The sequence below is a fragment of the Protopterus annectens genome, chromosome 8.part0, assembly GCF_019279795.1.
Source record: "Protopterus annectens isolate FY-2018-M chromosome 8.part0, PAN1.0, whole genome shotgun sequence".
NCBI lineage: Eukaryota > Metazoa > Chordata > Ceratodontiformes > Protopteridae > Protopterus > Protopterus annectens.
In genome coordinates, this window is record NC_056741.1 from 1,346,289,824 (window position 1) to 1,346,311,920 (window position 22,097).

A 22,097-nucleotide genomic window follows, 5' to 3' on the forward strand; every position below is an offset into this window, starting at 1 on the left:
CGTGTCTTCAGCTATTCCTCCTCCGACTCCCCCTTTGTGTTCGGAGCCGGAGCTGGTTGGGGCTCGAATCTTGGAAACATCGGAGCAGATACCACACCTTTCGGCTCCTTCGTCAGCTCCGATCTCTTCATTGGTTCCGTCCTTGGAGGGATCTGGGCGCCGGGATTCCCTCGTCGGCTACGAGGCGGCGAGTGGCATTGGAGCCTTGTCTGACCCCGTTCTCCCTCTCGGAGCTTCGGCTCAGGTGAGCTCGGCCCCGACATCGGCCTCGGAGCCATCCCTCTCTGTGTCGGCAGGGATCCATGTCTCTCTGGAGTGGGGACCTTCTGCTTTGCCTAATAGGGGTGCCTTCGAGGTCATGAGGAGCATGCTGAATCCTGAGTCGGCTCCTCGATCGGCCCCTTCGGCTCCTCCCCCCATGGTGCCTGCATTGGTCTCTGTCCACCCTCCTGACCCTAAGCGTGGAGAACAGATGCTCCAGGTCGCCCCATTGGGCGTATCTTCCTCTTCCGAGGCCTCCCCTGATCTTTCAGAGGAGCCCTCTCAAAAGAGAAAATGTAAGAGGAAACATGTCGACTCCCCCGAGTCAGTCACGTCTGATACCAACTTGGAGGATTCGGAAGGGTCCCCTAGATCCCCCTCTGAGGATGTCTCTTTTTCAGACATCCTAGAGATCCTTAAGCAGAGGGGGAACTGGACTGCCCTTAACCCTTCCGAGGACGAGTCTGTATACCTGGACGCGTTTGGTTCTCGCCCTTCCACCTCCTGGGTGTCTCCACCCTTCGACCCGCTCATGGAAGTAGTGGCTCGAAGGGCGTGGTCAGCCCCGGACACAGTGGAAACCAACTCCCCGTAGGCCCACTAAGTTCATTACAGCCCCACCCAACAAACAATTTTTAACAAAAGGTGTCCCCGTTGATGCCATGGTGGTGGCAGCAGCCACGAAGAAGGAGTTGGCTGACCCTTCGGTGCCTGTCCATCCACCTAATAAAGAGTCTAGGACAATGGACAGGTACGAGAAGCGGATGTTTTCCTCCGCGACCTTTTCCATGCAGTTGCTGAATTATCTGTGCCACTTCACCTGCCTTCAAAGGGATCTTCTCAAGGAGCTCTGTGATTCCCTTCAGGATCCATCAGCTGTGGGGGCTCAAGATAAGATAAACTCCCAGCTGGCGACCCTTAACTCAATCGTCAACTCCTCCATGCGGCTCATTTCTTATGCAGCCGATGGGGCGAGTAGGGCCGCAGGTACAGGCGTGGCTTTGAGAAGACTTGCCTGGATGCGGTTATGTAACTTTGCTGACCCCTTTAAGGCGTCCTTCACCAATAACCCCCTTCGATGGTTCGGCTCTGTTTGGACCACAGGTGAAGAATACCCTTACCAGTTGTGAGCAGGAAGGCAAGACTCTCTCTGCCGTGGAGTCCGTTTTTCTACTCCCTCTAGACCATGCCCTAAAGGTCAGAAGAGTGGGAAAATGTGGTTTCAGAAACCCCAGGGAGTCGTGCCGGTACGTGAAATCATCCTTTCTTTACAAATCTACCACCAGGAAGACTTATGCTAGTAAGTGGAAACGTTTCTCCTTCTGGGCAGAGGCTAGGAATATAGATCCTTTTTCAGCCCCTGTCCACCACATTCTAGATTTTTTAGCAGAACTTTTTTAAAGCTGGCCCCTCGTCTGCCACCATTAGGGTCCAGTTAGCTGCTATTGCAAATTTCCACGCTGGCCTATCAGAAACCAGCATCATGTCCCACAAACTTTGCAAGGCCTTTCTTAAAGGGACTTTTTTGCTTAGGCCCCCGGTCAGAGATCCCCCGCCTCCATGGGATTTAAACTTGATATTAGCTTCCTTGATTCTTCCCCCTTTTGAGCCTGTGGCTTCCTGTTCCTTAAAATTACTCTCCTGGAAGACTCTCTTTTTAGTGGCCATCACTTCACCTAGGAGAGTTTCGGAACTTCAAGCCCTCTGTATTCGTCCTCCTTGCCTTGTGTTTCATAAGGATAGAGTTTCACTTAGGACTAATCCTTCGTTTCTGCCCAAGATATCTTCTGAGACAAACCTGAATCAGGCTTATTGATCTACCTGTCTTTTTTCCTAACTATTCGAACAAAGCGGAACAAAAGTTACACCAATTGGACGTTCATAGGCAGTTACGTTTTTATTTGGATAGGACTAAGCAAACAAGAAAATCAGACCAACTGTTCCTGTCCTATGCTGAGGGCAAACAGGGGCTGCCAGTTTCTAAAGTAACCTTATCCAGGTGGTTGTCCTCTGTTATTACTTTGATTTATCAACTGAGACATAAAGAACTCCCTACTAAACCTAAGGGCCATTCCACCAGAGCGTTAGCTACTTTGGCAGCTTTTCAAGCAAGACTACCAATGGAATCTATTTGTGCTGCAGCCACATGGGCCACTCCTCATACTTTCATTTCACATTATAAGCTGGAAATGGCCTCTAGGAGATTTTGGTTCCACTGTGCTCAAGAGTCTGTTCCGATGAGCCACCCAGGACTGAGGTGCTAGGGACGCTGTCCCAACCAGCAAGAATGAAGGCGAGATAGACAGCTTAACATTAAGAAGTTATGTACCTACCGTAACGTTCCATGTTAGTTGTCTTCTTCTCGCCTTCTTTCTTGCGTCCCACCCTCCATCCCCTAGCCTGGACAGACCGAGAAGAGTCCCTTTTTGAGGCCTTCTTCCTCTGGCAAATTCTTATCTGGGTTACATCCTTCCTCTATTTTACTACTTTAAGTAAACCTTGTAGTTTGGACGGGTGTCCTTGGAATTTTTCTCTGGTGTTAGCTCTGTCAAACGAGATCTGGGTATCTAGCGCCAAGCATTGTGGGATATGGGGAGGCATCGAGCCAATAAATAGCTCTCGAGCTTTAGTAAAGGGCCGAGTCAGAGCCGAGGATCGGCTCCGAACCCAATCAGCAAGAAAGAAGGTGAGAAGAAGACAACTAACATGGAACGTTATGGTAGGTGCATAACTTCTTATTTTTCTAGGAGCCGTGCTAGACACAGCAACCCAAATGGCCTTCCTATCTCCAGAAAAGCAGAGCTTCCTGCCTCTCTACTTCACCCAGCTGGCTTCCAGAAGTCACCTCACTGCGAGGAAGTTCCTGCAAGCCCTGGGATATATGGCATCTTGCATCCTTCTCATCCCTCTAGCCAGGCTTCACATGAGAAAACTTCAGTGGTACTTCAAGAACCTTTGGTGTCAGCACTCTGTCCCTAGAGACCTCTCTCCCTCTGATACCTTGTGTACTGACTGAATTTCTCTGGTGAGCAGAGACCTGTGCCATGAACAAGAGGTCTTCCCTTCATCTTCCGCCCTTTCGGTCAGACCATCACCACAGACACCTCAGACCTCATTTGGGGCGCTCACCTAGCAGGCAGGTGTACCCAAGCCATTTGGGATGGTCAGCGACTTCACTTACACATCAACCAGAAATAAATTATGGCAGTGCAAAAGGCTCTGACTTCCTTCCAACCCCATCTCAGGCCAGGGATCCTCCTTATAAAAACAGTAAATACCACAGTTATGTGGTACATCAACAAGCAGGGGGGCACCCAATCTTAGCCCCTGTGCAGGTTAGCCATGAGTCTCTGACTTACCATCTCCATGGGGCTACACCTAATTGCCCAATACTTACCAGGGATCAACAACACACTGGTGGACCACCTAAGCAGAAACTTACTGGACCCCTACGAATGGCAGCTCCACAGAGAAATCTTTCTGCAAATCACCCAGGAGTGGGCCTCTTTGCCTCGCACCTCAACCACCAGCTGCACAAGTTCTGTACCAGGGAGTATCACCTCCTAGCATGGAAGGTGGATGCCTTGACCTTCCCCTGGAGCTCCCTCTTTGTGTATGCATACCTACCCTCCTCTGCCCCTTATTCCCAATGTTCTGACTAAAATGAGAGGAGAGACCAAAGGCCATCCTCATTGCCCCAGATTGGACCAGACAGCATTTTTACCCCTTATTACGCAGTCTGACCTTACTGCCCCCAAAGCTGCTTCCCCTGATGTCAGACCTCTTGACCCAGGAGAGGGGAAAGGTACACTGCACCCAGACCTACAGACTCTCAAACTCTCAGCATGGCTTATACAATAAAAACTAACAAGAAGTCCCTGTTAAGCAAACATATCCTGGATATCATCACAGAGGCCAGAAGGACCAGCTCAAGAATATTCTATGCAGGAAAATGGAAGAGGTTCTGCTCCTGGAAACAATCAAAAGAGGGCAGTACCTCCCAAACTTGCATCTCTCTCATCCTGGATTACCTAGCAGAGTTGCTCGTTAGTGGCCTCTCTTTCTCCTGTATTAAAATCCATGCCTCAGCCATCTCTGCCCGTTATGATTGAGACCCACCCCTCTTCTCCTATCCTTTGATTAAACAATTCCTCAAGGCGGCTTTTAATATCAGGCCTCCGACGCCAGCATAGGGCCTGAATTATGTGTTAGAAAAACTAACCTCACGTCCTTTCGAACCTGCCGCTTCAGCAGAATTGAAATATCTCTCGTGGAAGACTGCCTTCCTACTATCTGTCACCTCAGCCAGAAGGGTCTCGGAACTTCAAGCTCTCATGGCTGTCGAGCCCTTCATATTTTTCCATGCAGACAGTCTCTCCTTGATGGCTAAACCCCTCCATTATGCCCAAGGTGGTATCTGATGTGACCCTAAACCAGGCCATACATTTTCCCACCTTCTTTTCCAACCCTTAAAACAAGGGGGAAAAGAATCCTACACACAGTAGACATGCACAGCAACTCGGATACTATCTGGACCATACTAAGCCAATCAGAAAAACAGACCAGCTTCTTGTAAGCTTTGCCCCAGGGGCAGAGGGGAAGCCCATCTCCAAACAAACCATTTACAAATGGATTTCACATTGTATCCATTTTTGCTATAGACTACATGGGAAACCCATACCCAAGTCTATCCGTACCCAACCCATTAGGGCAACCTCCACTTCCACTGCCTTCCTCAGTGGAGTTCCAACCAGGGACATCTTGGAAGTGGCCACCTGGACCTTTGTCCATACCTTTACAAAGCATTACCACCTACCTCTTTTCCACGTCTAGGACAGGGTTTGCATCTGCAATTCTGCAGGGTCTCCTGTCCCATACCTAGGACTCAACCTATCCTTCCTCCTCTTTCCTCAACTTTTGGAATGCTCCCACAGGTGTTGACTGCAACAGTGAAACACGAAGAACATAGTACAGTTGTGTACACTTACTATAAATGTAGATGTTTGAGTGTATTCACTGTTGCAGTCTTGGTTTCCCTCCCTCCATCCCCCATTTATCATCGTCCTCTAGGGGGACACAAGCTTCCCAAGGTGGCCTTTAGCCAACAGGATCACTTCTTTTCCCTTGTGCCTCTGATGGCCAACACAACAGCTCTTTTTAGAGCTCCTTTACCAACGATATTACTCAGAATTTCTGGCTCACAGCAGTAACAGATCACGGAGCGGCTCCGCAGGTAAAAAGCTCTTATAAGAGCTAGCAACGTGAAAACCAGGACACCCCACACAGCCCTTCTCAGGGCTAAAACAGCCTTTCTCAAAGCTCCAACAATAATAATAATAATAATAATAATTTCTCGTCTGACTCCACCCACAAGGCCACATTGGCCACAGTGCTGGTTCAGAAAAGGACACAGGATCGCAACAAGCTCCTGTCACAGGTACTACAGTACTAGCATTAGCTAGACACTCGACTGAGTTGATCCGTCACTAAAAAGGAGTGTGTTTCACAGTCTTTTTATCCCTAACCTCCAGGGCAGGCTACACTCTCTTATGGGGTCTTCACCTGTTTTTCTGTGTAAACCTACTGCTAGGAAACTACAGGAGTAAATGGAAAGGTTTGTTGGGCAGAGCAAAATGAAATTGACCCATTTTCAGCTCCAGTTTAATCAGTTCTGGAACTTTTGGCGAGTCTATTTAATGGAGGTGCTACTTCATCAACTATAAAAGTCCAACTTGCAACAATCTCTAACTTTCATGTTGGATTTCAAAATTCTTTACTGGCATCCTCCAAGCTGTGCAAAGCCTTTTTGAGAGACACTCTCCTGCTAAGACCCCCTTTAAAGACCCCACTCCACCATTGGATTTAAATTTGGTAGTGCAAACCTTAATTCATTCTCCTTTTGAACCAGCAGCTAAATGACATCTTAAATTCCTGATCTGGAAAACTGTCTTTCTAGTTGCAGATGTCCTTCATGGATGCATCTGCAGTCATAACAAATGGGTTGTCCTGTCGTCAGGCAGCCCTTCGGTCGGCCGGATTCCAAAGTCTGGGTCCGGCTTCGGCTGATGTCGCACTTCACCCGACGTCATCTCTGCTGGTCTTCGGATATAAAGGCATCAGCCGACGCCATTTTCCTCAGTCTTTCTTGCCGCGTGGCGCCCGAAGCAGAAGCTGTTCGCAAGTGCCGGTCGGTCAGATCCAGAGATTACTACTACCGAATACTACTTCGAAGACTTCTAAAAGCTAAGTACCCCGTTGGGGACTCTTTCTTGCCTCAGCCGATGTCAGAAAAAGTCAATAACTGTTTAACTTGTGGGAAACAAATACCTCATAAAGATTTCAACTCTTACTGTCTGCCTTGCTTAGGCCCAGACCACGACGTAGCAGCCTGTTCGGCCTGTGCTTCCTTCAACCGATGAACGCTTAGGCGTCGGTCGGAGTTTGCTGAACAGTTTTTCGGCTCGGATTTTGCATACATTATGCCGTCGGATCCTCCGACTACCCAAATTGTTAAAAAATGCAAAGAAAAAGACCGACACTCGCGGTCCGCGGTTTCGGCCGAAACCACGGTTAAGCAAGCCGCGAGTGTCTCGGTTTCGGCCGAAACCGAGAAAACTGGTCATTCTTCAGCCGAATCCATGACTACTACTGAGGCTCCTGCTACCTTACCTGAATCGGCCTCAGAAATTTTGCCTACAACTGTGGTTCCTAGTGATTTATCAGACACCATTCCTTTGGATGTCTCTACCCCAGCACGTGGTGCTGCTAGGCCTCCTGCAGCCATGTCTATTAAGGCCTTTGCCAGGGCTAAAGCAGCCAAATCTGCTAAATCTGTGCCTGTTAAGCCCACCTCACACAGGCCCACTTCTAGTTCACAAATGCTTACTCTGGCAGAAGATTTAATATCCTTAATTAGGGGATCCCAATCTCACCCAGACAGGGCCTCTCAGCCCCCAGAAAAGAGACCTAGAGCAGAGCCCCCCGAGCCAGTGTCCTCTGATGATTCTGCGGATGACTCAGACATTACAGACCAGCCAGAGGCTCCTTTTTCTACTTATGAAGATTCCGATGCTGAAGAATCCATTCCAGCTGCCTCTCCACCAGAGGAATTTTCCTTTGGGGAAACCCTACATGCCATGAGAGAACAATTCCAATGGCAGGGACAAGATTTCTCAGATTCAAGAAAAAGGCTTAGGACTTTTCTGCACTTACCACAACATAGGCCCTTAGCTATACCTCCTGTACTGCCTGTTGTGGATGATGCATTTAATGATGTCTGCACTGCTCCTGATTCTTTACCTCCAGCGCCTGCCAAACCAGATAGATTTTACAGGGTGCCAGACACTCATCACCACCTATACAAGGCCCCACTTGCAGACCCCGAAACTATATCCCAGGGGCCTAAGGCAGTAGCCTCGACCACAGCAAAAAACCCTATTCCTTCTGAAAGGGAATCCAGGTCCTTAGAGAGATGGGGGAAAAAAGTGTACACCTCTGCTACTCTCTCAGCTAGAGCTTTAAACTGTCAGTTTCATATGATCCAATACCAAGAGTTTATGCTTGATCAGTTAACTAAAAAACTGTCCTCTGATGAATCTTTAGATAAGAAATATGTATTAGAAATGGTGAATAACATCCAACAGGTTAGTAACCATTCCTTAAAATGTGGCTATGATGCACTGGAGGCTTCATTTAGATCAGCCATGACTGGCACAGTGATAAGAAGGCATGCATGGTTGAAAGAACAGGTCTTACGGATCATGTTAAAGCAAAGCTATTAGATGCTCCTATGGATAAGGCCAGTCTATTTGGTACACCTGCCCAGCAGGTAATGAAGAAAATGGAAGAAAAGGCAAAATCTGTACAAACAGTTAAAGATTTCTTACAGGTTCAGCCCCCAAGGTTTAGCAGGAACTGGCCTGCCAAAAATTGGTCCTTTCCTGACTCCACAAGATCTCAAAGGGGCAGGAATAGACGCTCTAGAGGCAGAAATCAATCCAGAGGAGGTGCCTACAGAGGACGACAGTGGCAAGGCAATAAACCGAGGCACAGACACAACCACTGCCACTGCAACAGGACAATCACAGTGACTTGGCTGTGACTCCGCCTACCAGGGAGCAAATAGCAGCACCATTAGGCGGAAAGTTAGCCTTATTTTCGAAAAATTGGCACTATATCACAAAAGACAAGTGGATTTTGCAAACCATAGACCAAGGCTACCGGTTCCACTTCCACACCTTACCAGTAAAAAGAGGAATGCCAAACCTGCCTCCAAATCAAAAATAGAAGCTCTGCAGCAGATAGCGGAATTAACAAAGATGAGAGCTGTGGAAAGAGTACCAATAACAGAACAGGGCAAAGGATTCTACTCCAGACTCTTCCTAGTGCCAAGAAAAGAGAAAAGTTGGAGACCTATTCTCGACCTGTCCATCTTAAACACATACATCATTGTCCCAAAATTCAAAATGCTGACCCTACAGCAACTTCTTCCCATGCTGGGCAAGGAGTGTTGGCTGGTAACTCTAGATCTCAAGGAGGCATACCTGCACGTCCCCATTCGACCAAATTGCAGAAGATACCTCAGATTTCTTGCAGGATCAGAGCATTATCAATTCTCAGCATTGCCCTTTGGCTTATCTACTGCCCAGAGTATTCACAAAATGCCTGGCATCAGTAATCGCTCACTGCAGAGTACAGGGAATCCAAATTTATCCATACCTGGACGACTGCCTGTTACAAGCGGACAACAAAAGCAAGCTGACAACAGATTTACAAAGGGTCATTTACTTGCTACAAGCCCTGGGATACACGGTCAATTTACAAAAGTCAAGGCTGATACCATCCCAAACAAGAACATTCTTGGGCTGAATTGGACACAGTAAAACAAATGGCATTCCTAACTGCAGAAAAACAAAAGAGCTCCCTCTTTACTTCTTGGCATTAACAAAGCAGAACAAACTAACAGCAAGAAAAGTTCTGCAGGCCTTGGGCTTCATGGCATCATGCATAATCTTGGTCCCACATGCCAGACTGCATATGAGAAAGCTACAGTGGTACCTAAAGAATTTATGGTCTCAGCACAGGCACAGCTTAGAAACAGAAATACCACTAATCCCATGCCTAAAACAGGAGTTCCTATGGTGGGCTCAAGCATGCCAGTCAAACCCAGGCTTACCCTTCCACAACTTTCGAGCAAGCCAAACCATCACAACGGACGCCTCAGACCTAGGATGGGGGCACATGCTGGACAAATGCATACAAGGATTGTGGACTCAGGACCAGCTGCACCTGCACATAAACCAAAAAGAAATGCTGGCAGTAAAATTGGCAATCCAAAAATTCAGACCATTCCTCAAAGAAGGCCATTTGATGATAAGGACAGACAACACCACAGTCATGTGGTACATCAACAAACAGGGAGGCACTCATTCATACCCCTATGCAGAATGACTTTGGACCTTTGGAATCTGGCTCTCAGCTACAACATCCAGTTACAGGCAATATTTGTGCCGGAAAAGAGAACACCCTAGCAGACATGTTAAGCAGAACCACCTCGGATGCTCACGAATGGATGCTACACCCGACATCTTCAAGGCCATCACAAAGAAATGGGGAATGCCACAAATAGATCTGTTCGCTTCCCCACTCAATCACCAGCTCAAAAAATTCTGCACAAGGACATTCCACCCACTTGCATGGAAGGTGGACTCTCTATCCTTCAGCTGGAAAGGCCTGACAGCATATGCATTTCCACCTCTTCCCTTGATGCACAAGGTACTACTGAAAATCAAAGAGGAACGTCCAAGGATAATCCTGATAGCTCCGAACTGGCCAAGACAACACTGGTACCCATTGCTGAGGAGCATGTCTCGGGAGAAAATGTGGTCAATACCCCTGATGCCTTTGATGTTAACTCAGAACAACTACAACATCATGCATCCAAACTTAAAAACCTTGCAACTGACTGCCTGGAACATCACATAGCAGCAACTAACCCAGACCTTTCCCAAAGGGTTAAAGACATTATCCTTGAAGCCCGCAGACCTTCATCAAGAAGGAACTATGCAGGAAAATGGAAAAGGTTTGTCATTTGGAGTACTGAAAGAGGAAAAGATGTGTTGAACATAGATATTGCTAACATTCTGGAGTACTTGGCAGAGCTTCTACATACAGGCCTGTCCTATTCCTCCATCAAGATACATGCATCAGCTATTTCAGCAGAATACAGCTTTGATCCACCTGTCTTTTCACATCCTCTACTCAGGCAGTTCCTCAGAGGGATCAAGAATGTAAAACCTCCTAGGAAACCACCATTACCAGCATGGGACTTGAACTTTGTGCTAGAAAAGTTGACACTCCCTCCGTTTGAACCAGCAGCAACAGCAGATCTACAACACCTGTCATGGAAAACTGCTTTCCTACTGGCAATTACCTCAGCAAGGAGGGTTTCGGAACTACAGGCCTTAATGGCAGTGCAACCCTTCCTAATCTTCCATCAAGATAGGGTGTCCATGAGAACTAATCCTACATTTATGCCTAAGGTGGTATCCAGAGTGTCTTTAAACCAGGCAATCCACCTACCTACCTTCTTTCCCAATCCACAAAACAGAGGGGAAAGAATGCTGCATACCTTGGATGTACATAGACAGTTACGCTACTACCTGGACAGAACCAAAAGTAACAGAAAAACTGACCAGCTTTTTGTAGCCTATGCAACAGGAAGGGAAGGAAAAGCAATTTCCAAACAGACAATCTCCAAATGGATAGGAAATTGCATAAGATTCTGTTACTCCTACCATGGAAAACCAATTCCACAGAACATAAGACCTCATTCTACAAGAGCTGCAGCCACTACCACAGCTTTCTTACGAGGAGTGGCAACCAAGGACATTATTGAGGCTACTTGGACCTCCGTGCATACATTTGCCAAGCATTATAATTTACCTCTATACTCTAGATCCCGAGCAGGGTTTGCCACTGCTGTACTGCAAGGGATCCTAACTACACCATAATTTTTCTTCCTCCTCCCCTAGTTTGGCTATGGTATTCTACCCATTTGTTATGACTGCAGATGCATCCATGAAGGACATAGTACAGTTTTGTACCTACCATAAATGTAGATGTCCGAACTGGATAGCATCTGCAGTCAGGATTACCCCTCCTTCCGCTCTGTGGTACTCCTAGGGTATTTACCCTCCTAATAGCTAGCTGGGGGGGGGGTCTCTTATGGTGTATTTGTTTGTATATATGTACATACATGCTTATTTTTTGTGTTTGCCTTCTACTTTTTGGAAACATTGGCATTTATCCAAAATTTAGCCTTCCAAGAGGGCAACTGGCATCCGGGGCAAGAAACACTGAGGAAAATTTTGTCGGCTGATGCCTTTATACCCGAAGACCAGCAGAGATGACGTCGGGTGAAGTGCGACATCAGCCGAAGCCGGACCCAGACTTTGGAATCCGGCCGACCGAAGGGCTGCCTGACGACAGGACAACCCATTTGTTATGACTGCAGATGCTATCCAGTTCGGACATCTACATTTATGGTAGGTACAAAACTGTACTTTACATCTGCTAGAAGAATTTCAGAACTTCATTATCTTCTAAGCTTCCATATTTGATTTTTCATAAGGATAGGCTCATGTTGCATACCAGTGCTTGCTTCCTTCCTAAGGTTGTGTCAGAATCCAATATCAACCAATCTATTAACTTGCCAGTGTTCTTTCCAAAAGTTGCAAATAAAGGAGAATATATGCTGCACTTATTGGATGTCCATGGATAATTACATTTCTACCTACACAGAACAAAAGAAATTAGAAAGACAGATCAGCTATTTATCTCCTTTGCACATACTAAATTGGATAAATCAGTTAAAAAAGTAACTCTAGCAAGATGGTTGACAGATTCAGTTTATCTTCTTCTTCTTTCGGCTTTTCCCCTGACAAATGAAATGCAATCTCCCCCTACCAAAACCTTTAAAGGGTCATTTAGCCAGATCTGTGGCAGCTTTCTCTGTGTTCCAGTCAAGAGCTTCAATGGATGATATATGTGTACTGTAAGTTGGTCATATCCTCATACTTTTACCACTCATTACAAAGTAGATATGGTCTTGAGGGGAAGACCAGCCTTTTTCTCAACTGTACTCAGAAATATCCTTCCTTATGAGTTCACCCAGGATTTTAGTTGAGGAATGAATGAAAATTGACATAATCATATAAAAAGTTTTGTAGACACCATAACATTCCATCTGTGTTGTCCATTTTCATTCTTCCTCAACTCCCCACTCACCAACCCTCATTGTTTTTAATGACTGACTTCTGGAGGAACGAGAGGCTTCAAGGACACTACTGTCCTTTGTGTTGAGCTCCAGATGTGGCATATTATAACAGTCTTCCTGTCAAGCAGCAGACAAGGGGGATGTTGGGGATTGGTGCATTATAAGAAGAGAAGGAGCTCAAGAGTTGTTACTGCCGAGTCGGATCCCATCAGTTACAAACCCATTAGTTGAGGAAGAATGAAAATGGACTACACAGATGAAATGTTATGGTGAGTACATAACTTCTTTTTCAGATTCACCACACACAGTAATTTTTCTTCTCTTAGAAATAAACACATTCTTTGGTGAATGGACCCAGACAACCTACCTAGAGGTGTTATCCTTTTTCCTCCAGCAGTAATTTAGACCCTGGCAGCAGTCTGCTCAGACTGTGCTTGAAGTGCTTATTGCAGTAGTCCTTCAGTTTAGGACATCAGGTCTCAACAGAAAAGATGCTCATCATAGGGACCACTTGCAGCAGAATTATTTTTTAATTACGAGAAATAGTTGGATATATGCCAACCCTTTCAGTCTGACTTGAGATCTTTTTTGGGTGTCATTAACATCACCATCAACTGCTTAGGCATAAGAAGCAGTTGTTGGATAAATCCAAGTGTTAAGATTTGGTGTTTAAGTAACCCTTTTTAGAAGATGTGAGAATTGTCTTAGACAGCTGTTCGTTTTTTTCCTGTATACTGATGACTTAGTAACTGCAGTTTGGAATCTCAAACATTGGCATCATTTTTTAGCACTCTATCTTTGAGAATTACTGATGCTGTTTATTGGGGCTGGATGGATGAAGATACTTTTAAGTTGTATAAAAAAAGCATGAAGAACATTAAGGTAGTGTCAGCCATGCAGACAAGACAGGCTGCTTTTGTCTTTCACCACATGCATAAGAGACTGATGCTTCTTGTTTAACTATTGAAAGCTTTGCTCGTTAAATAATGTAGTCTAGCTAACCAAAACAGCTGAGCTGACACTAGAGTATGTATGAAAACAGAAATTGTTGACAAAAAAACAGCTTTCTTTGTTTTAGAAGACTACTTGTTTTACCAGTTTAGCCTCTTCCCTCCTTGGTCATTCTCTTACTGGGCCTTATTCTTTGCATGCTGTTAAACTCCTGATTAATGAGTGACCTAACTATTCAGTGCTTGGCCTTTGAGATGTTCCTTTTTCATTGGCTGTCCAATGACTTGTTTCCTTTTTTTCTGGAAGTTGATTTAATAATTGATCAACAAAAGATGGACAGTTATCCCCATAACGAGTACTGTTGTTTTTGTGTTTTCTTTTAACAGTTTCTGCAATTTGAATAGAAAGTCACTATTTCATCTTCGTGACATGCAGTTGTAAAGGGAATTTAATTGTGCTCTTAATTTAGGGAATTTAATTGTGCTCTTAATTTAACCAACATGTATATTATCACTTTATTTGCCATTCCATGAAGATATAATCAGATTATAAATTAGTTATTTTTTATGTTTTGCCTCTTTCTCAGCAGCTATTAGAATGTAACAAGTGCCGAAACAGTTATCACCCGGAGTGCCTGGGACCAAATTACCCAACAAAACCTTCAAAGAAAAAGAAAATTTGGGTGAGTCTCTTTTAACATGTACAAAAAAAACACAGAATGTTTCCTGGTATGTGTTTTAGTTTTGTATATGGGATGTTCTTCGTGTTTCACTGTTGCAGTCATTACATTTGGGGTAATCTCCTGGCAGGTTGCCCTCAATCGGCCTGATTAACAAAGTCTTGGGTCCTGTGTCAGTTGGTGTCCCTTCTTCCATGACGTCAGGTCGTCAGGGGTATAAAACATGCAGCCGACGCCATTACATCAGTCTTTCTTGCCGCGCAGTGCCCGAAGCAGAAGCAGTTCGCAAGTGCCTGTCGGCCAACTCCTGAAATTTTTGTTTGAGTTTCAGAACTGAAGTCTTCTACTAAAAGCTAAGTACCCCATTGGGGAAACTTTTTCTTGCTCCTTACCGATGTCAGTAAAAGTTAATAATTGTATTACTTCTGGGAAGCAAATACCTCATAAGGATTTTCATTTGTACTGTATTCCTTGTCTAGGCCCTGACCATAACGTGCCTTGCTGTCGGTTTTGTGCTAAATTTAATCAACGCACTATTAAACGTCGGTATATTTTTGCTTTTAAATATTTTAGCTCCAGATTTAACTGTCCAGAAATGTCGTTGGTTAGCAATCCAATTACCGGAATACCTAAAAAACGCAAAGAAAAAGACAGAGACAGACCGTCGAGGTCCAAAACTGACGACGAAGCTTCTCCTAAGCCATTCGCTGGTTCGCCGGTACTTGGTGAGGCGCTTCCGCAGCCCCTGATACCAGCTACTTTTGATTCGCAGGCCTCTACTGAGACCCATTCGTAGTCCGGTATGCAGTGAGATACTTTAAGTATTGAACCCGCGGATGTCTCTACCTTAGATGGGTCCGGAGCCGCTGAGCAGGCACAGGCTTCTGAGGGTGTTTTCAGGCCTAAAGATTTGTATATTACACCGACGCCATCTTCCAAACTAAGGCCAAAATCTACTTCTGTGTCTAAAAAAATGACGCTTGGGCCACGTGTACAGGCCCCAATGCCTAAAAAACAAATGATCAAAATGGCTGAGGATTTAATTACCTTGATCAGGGGTAACCATCCCCCTCCTGCTAAGAGGCCTAGGCAAGGCACTGACTATGAATAGTCAGATCAGGTTTCTATTTCTTCTGATCAGGAATTGTCTATTCCCACTTATAAAGGACTCTGATGCAGAAGATTTCATCTCTTCTGCTTCTCCTCCTGAGGATTTTTCTTTTGGAGAAACTTTGCATACCTTAAGGGAACACTTTCACTGGGAGAGTCAGGATTTCTCAGAATCTAAAAAGAGACTTAGGGATTTCCTCCTTCTTCCTCGGCATAGGCCTTTGGCTAATACCTCCTGTTCTAGACATTGTTGATGTTTTCTCAGAATCCAGTATGACTCCTGATTCCCTGTCTCTGGCTCCTAGTAAGCCAGACAGAAATTACAGGATTCCTGACTCCCACAAATTCCTTTTTAAAAACCCTACTGCTGACCCTGAAACCATTTCTCAGGGTCCCAAGGGTGTAAAGGCTTCTACTGCTAAAACTCCTATGCCTTCTGATAGAGATTCCAGGGCACTGGATAGATGGGTAAGAAGGTTTACACGTCTGCAACCTTGGCAATCAGGGCTTTAAACTGTAAATTTCATATGCTTAAGTATCAATAACATGTCATGGGCTTACTTAAACAGAAAATTATGATGATTTCTGACTGTGTGGAAAATAGAGTTGCAGGAGTTATTGCATTCAGATGAACAAGTTGGAAAACATACTTTGCAATGTGGTTTTGATTCCTTGGAGGCCTCTTGCAGGGCGGCTGCAACTGGATCTGTGATAAGAAGGCATGCTTGGCTCAAGGAGCAAAATCTGCCTGACCATGTTAAAGCAAAATTGTTAGATGCTCCTTTACAGCAGGACAGTCTATTTGGTTATAAGGCAGAAGAAGTTTTGAAAAAGATGGAAGATAAAGCTAAATCTATGCAAACTGTAAAAGATTTCCTACAAGTGCTGCCACCCAGGTTCAGCAGGCACTGGCCTAGTAAGATCTGGTCCTTTCCAGTACCCACCAGAGATGTTCAGGTGAAACCCAGACATTCCAAAGGCTCCAGGTTTCAGTCATAAGGATCTTACAGAACAAAGCAATGGGGTGCCTCCACCTCCAAATCTGGAAGTAGTAAGGCACCTTCCTATGGTAAACAGTCTCAATGACTTTCCACTGCCATCACCAAACATTTATCTTTTGGCCGCCCCTTTGGGGGGAAAACTGGCACTTCGTGCACAAAACTGGCAACTGATTACCCAGGACAAGTGGGTTTTAAATATAGTATCCCAGGGATGCAGATTTCATTTCCACACATTGCCATTCCCAAACAGATGGCCAGATCTGCCTCCAAATCAGTGGGCAGAGGCCCAGAAACAAGTTATGTCCCTCATGAATATGGGGGCTATTCAACCAGTACCAGAAAAGGAAAAGGGACAAGGTTTTTATTCAAGACTTTTCCTGGTACCCGGAAAAGACAAATCATGGCGTGCAATTCTGGACTTACCCATTCTGTATACATTTCTGGCCATTCCAAAATTCAAGATGCTGACTCTGCAACAGTTACTACCTATGCTAGGCAAGGATGCCTGGTTGGTAACTCTAGACTTAAAAGAGGCTTACCTGCATATCCCAATCAGGGAATCTTGCAGAAGATACCTCCGCTTCAAAGCAGGCTATTTGCATTGCCAGTTCTCTGCACTGCCCTTTGGCTTATCTACTGCTCCCAGGGTCTTCACAAAGTGCCTAGCTCCAGTCATTGCATTCTGCAGGCAAAGAAATATTCAAATATACCCGTATCTGGATGATTGTCCTGGCTTTCTGCCTGAATTAGACATATTTTTGAGTCATCTGGCCTTTGTTCAAAGGGTACTGACTTGTCTGGGGTACACCATAAATGAAAAGAAATCACAACTGGTACCCTGTCAACAAATAATATTCCTGGGAGCAAGCGTGAATACAACTTCCCAGATGGCTTTCCTCACGCCAGAGAAACTGATTCATTTGACAACCTACTTCAAACAAGTGGCCACAAAATCCCAGTTATCTGCAAGGCAAATACTGCAAGCCTTGGGGTTCATGGCCTCCTGCATTCTTCAAATTCCATATGCAAGGCTGCATATGAGGAAACTGCAATGGTATCTCAAAAGCCTATGGTGTCAACATTCACAGGATCTAGAGGCAATGATTCCCGTCATACCTTGCCTATGCCTAGAGTTCCTTTGGTGGGTGGAGGCCTACCACCAAAACAAGGGACTATCATTCACACTACCCCCTGCCACGCAAACGTTAACAGACGCATCAGACTATGCATGGGGGGCCAATCTGGCAGGGAAGTGTATTCAGGGCAAATGGAACCCAATTCAAATGCACCCTGCATATCAATCAAAAAGAAATGCTAGCTGTACAGAATGCTCTGACAGCCTTCAAGGACCACATTCTTCCAGGACAATTAATGATAAAGATGGACAACACCACTGTTGTGTGGTACATAAACAAGCACAGGGGTACACATTCGTACCCCCTCTGCAGACTAGCCATGGCATTGTGGAACACAACCCTGAGTTATCAGGTACATTTACAAGCTCAATTCCTGCCAGGAAAACTAAATGCATTGGTAGACGAACTAAGCAGAAACCTCATGGACCCACACAAGTGGAAACTGGAAACAAGGATTTTCAACATGTTGACTAGCAAATGGGAGAGCCCAGATATAGACCTGTTTGCCTCCCCCCAAAACTATCAGTTGGACAAATTCTGCACAAGGACCCCCCACAAACGAGCTTGGAAAGTGGATGCTCTGTCCTTCAGTTGGAAAAGCCTATCAGTTTATGCCTTTCTTCCTCTGCCTCTGCTCTCCAAAGTAAAACTAAAGATCAAACAAGACAAACCAAGGACGATTTTGATTGCACCAGACTGGCCACGCCAACACTGGGTACCCCCTCTTGCGCAATGTGTCACTGTGGGCCCCATAGCACCTGCCTCGACTCCTACTCTATTGTCTCAGCAGGAGAACCAAATTCTGTATCCTCAACTTCAAACACTGAATCTAGCAACTTGGCTAATTACATAATTTCTCCTTTACCATCCCTCAGTAAACCAGTGATGGATATCATTTTAGAGGTAAGGAGGCCTTGTACCAGAAAGTCTTACACCAGAAAATGGAAAAGATTCTGTGCCTGGAACCAATCTCAAGGGATGAACACAACAGTGCCCAGTTTACCTCAGATCTTACAATACTTAACTGAGATGCTTCATAAGGGCCTGTCTTTCTCCTCCATCAAAATTCATGCCTCAGCCATCTCAGCTCATTATAACAAAGAACCACCCTCTTCTCTCATCGACTGCTTAAGCAGTTCCTCAGAGGGGCCAAAAATGTACGACCACCCAGGAGAGCTGCAATTCCAGTCAGGGACCTCAACTTTGTATTGGAAAAACTCACCCTTCCTCCTTTCGAGCCAGCTGCCACTACGGACTTAAAATTCCTTTCTTGGAAAACAGCTTTCCTTTTAGCAATCACTTTAGCAAGAAGGGTATCTGAATTACAGGCCCTCATGGTAGTGGAGCCTTTCATCATCTTTCATGCGGACAGGGTGTCCCTCAGGACCAATCCCTCCTTCATGCCCAAGGTGGTATCCAGTGTGGCCCTTAATCAAGTCCATACATTTGCCAACCTTCTTTTCTAATCCACAGAACAAAGGGGAATGGCTTCTGCACTCCTTAGATGTGCACAGACAACTTAGATTCTACTTGAACAGAACTAAACCTCAAAGGAAATCCGATCAACTGCTGGTGGCATTTGCTGCAGGGGCACAGGGGAAGGCTGTTTCAAAGCAAACCATTTCCAAATGGATAGGCCATTGCATTCTTTTTTGCTACAAACACCATGGAAAACCTATCCCACAGGGGATCAAACCCCACTCTACCAGGGCTGCGTCTACCTCTACAGCCTTTCTCAGAGGCGTCCCTACCAGGGACATCCTAGAAGCTGTTACTTGGAGTTCTGTACATACTTTCGCCAAGCATTACCATCTGCCAATTTTCTCTAAATCCAGAGCTGGTTTTGGCCACTGCAGTCTTGCAGGGTCTTTTATCTGGTCCTAATTCTATTTAAATTCCTCCTCCCATCCTTAGCTTTGGGAATCTACCCAAAAGTGATGACTGCAACAGTGAAACACGAAGAACATAGTACAGTTATGTACACTTACCATAAATGTAGATGTTCGAGTGTATTCACTGTTGCAGTCCTGGTTACCCTCCCTCCAGCCCCCTTCTTTTTCTTTTTTGGATATACCTCTTCTTTCCTTTATTATCTTCAAAAGCTTTTTGACGTATTTGCTTTTTTGTTGGAGGTATAACCTTGTATATTTATAGATTTAATTGCTTCCCATTAAGGGGGTACCTGACATCTGGGGCAAGAAAAACTGATGTAATGGTGTCTGCTGCATGTTTTATACCCCTGACGACCTGATGTCATGGAAGAAGGGACAAGCAACCGACGCAGGACCGAAGACTTAGTTAATCAGGCTGACTGAGGGCTACTGCAAGCAGATAACCCAAAAGTGATGACTGCTGACTGCAACAGGGAATACACTCTTAACATCTACATTTATGGTAAGTGTACACAACTGTACTTTCCATTTTGTTTATGGTGCCAGAATGTAGAACAGAATACTTGTAGCCTTTTAACAGCGCATTTCTATGAGTGGTGTTTTCAGCATCTCCTTTTAGTTGAATTTGTAGCAGTCTTTCTTGGTGGGTTTCATGTAAATGTGCAAAGCAGGTAGAGAACAATCACTCCAGTTGAGTCTTTAAATTTGAAATGCACTGTTATTGTATCTTTTCAGAGAATATCTGCTTTTTAGTTATTCATTTAACAAATTTAAACTTCCTTTAGTGTTGATGCCATCACATGCCAGCTAACTACACAACTGTTAATCCTGATTTATTGCTGATTAAACCATCTGCACTGCATGACTTGAGTCCGGACTCCAAAACCTACCATTTTTTTAACAGAACTGCCAAGTAAAATTCTGAAAGGTGCTGCAGATCTCTATGTTGTGTCCTCTTCCTGTTGGAGACTGTAAAATTCATCAACAGAAATAAGAACAAAAATACAAGTTGACTTGTTGCATTACAGTTGCTCCAAGACATTCCAGTGTGCTGCCTAGGCTTATTTTCACCTTAGGGTTGTCTACAGTAGTACTGTTTTATACTTTATTTGCTACAGAGCAGGAAGAAAGCAGTAAATGTATAACATTTGATCTTTTTGTGAATTTCCATGTTACCAATTTGTTTATCTTTGTGTTGTTCTTTGCCCCTTCTACATCTCTTTCATGCCATTTTAAATGTATTATTGCATTTGTTTTCTCTGCCACCTATTCAGGATTCCATTTCATGGGTCATGGGTCACTATCTGAAGAATTACTTTCACAGATCGGGGGAGTATTTGATGCTTGAAAATCTGCTGATGTCCTTCATGGATGCATCTGCAGTCATAACAACTGGGTTGTCCTGTCGTCAGGCAGCCCTTCAGTCGGCCGGATTCCAAAGTCCGGGTCCGGCTTCGGCTGATGTCGCACTTCACCCGACGTCATCTCTGTTGGTCTTCGGGTATAAAAGCATCAGCCGACGCCATTTTCCTCAGTCTTTCTTGCCGCGTGGCGCCCGAAGCAGAAGCTGTTCGCAAGTGCCGGTCGGTCGGATCCAGAGATTACTTCTACCGAATACTACTTCGAAGACTTATAAAGCTAAGTACCCCGTTGGGGACTCTTTCTTGCCTCAGCCGATGTCAGAAAAGTTAATAATTGTTTAACCTGTGGGAAACAAATACCTCATAAAGATTTCCACTCTTATTGTCTGCCTTGTTTAGGCCCAGCCCACGACGTAGCAGCCTGTTCGCCTGTGCTTCTTTCAACCGACGAACGCTTAGGCGTCGGTCGGAGTTTGCAGAACAGTTTTTCGGTTCTGATTTTGCGTATATTATGCCGTCGGATCCGCCGACTACCCAATCTGCCAAAACGCAAAGAAAAAGACCAAGACTCGCGGTCCGCCGTTTCTGCCGAGACCATGCTTAAGCAAACATGAGTGTCTCGGTTTCGGCGAAACCGAGAAAACTGATCAAAGTACAGCTGAACCTATCTCTACAACTGAGGCCCCTGCTACCACTCTTGAATCGGCCTCAGAAATTTTATCCACTACGGTGGTTGCCACTGACTTATCAGACACCATTCCCTTGGATGTCTCTACCCCAGCACGGGGTGCTGCTAGGCCTCCAGCAGCCATGTCCATTAAGGCCTTCGCCAGGGCTAAAGCAGCCAAGACTACTAAAACAGTGCCTGTTAAACCCCCCCACAACCAGGCCCTCTTCTAGTTCTCAAATGCTTACTTTGGCAGAAGATTTAATCTCATTAATTAGAGGATCTCAATCTCACCCAGACAGGGCCTCTCAGCCCCCAGAGAAGAGACCTAGGGCAGAGCCCCCTGAGCCAGTGTCCTCTGATGATTCTGCTGATGAATCAGACATAACTGACAAGCCAGAGGTTCCTTTCTCCAATTTTGAGGATTCTGATGCTGAAGAATCCATTCCAGCTGCTTCCCCACCAGAAGAATTCTCCTTTGGGGAAACCTTACATGCCATGAGAGCAGTTCCAATGGCAGCAACAGGATTTTTCAGACTCCAGAAAAAGACTTAGGACCTTTCTGCACCTCCCACAGCACAGGCCCTTAGCTATACCTCCTGTTCTCTCTGTGGTGGATGATGCTTTCAATGATGTCTGCTCCGCTCCAGATTCTTTACCCCCAGCCCCTGCCAAACCAGACAGATTTTACAGGGTGCCAGATACTCATCACCACCTTTACAAGGCCCCACTTGCAGACCCCAAAACTATATCCCAGGGTCC

General features: G+C 45.3%; 1 protein-coding gene across 5 annotated transcripts in view; it reads left to right on the plus strand.

Annotated features, from left to right (window-relative positions):
- KMT2A (lysine methyltransferase 2A) overlaps positions 1–22,097 on the plus strand; it is a 3,231,120-nt gene that overhangs the window by 1,467,149 nt on the left and 1,741,874 nt on the right. For 4 of the 5 annotated variants that reach the window (XM_044080894.1, XM_044080898.1, XM_044080897.1 and 1 more), the window contains exon 12: positions 14,076–14,171. In XM_044080894.1, the coding sequence (XP_043936829.1) occupies positions 14,076–14,171 (96 nt within the window). The remainder of the gene's footprint in view (positions 1–14,075; positions 14,172–22,097) is intronic. The other variant, XM_044080896.1, reaches the window with a different exon arrangement.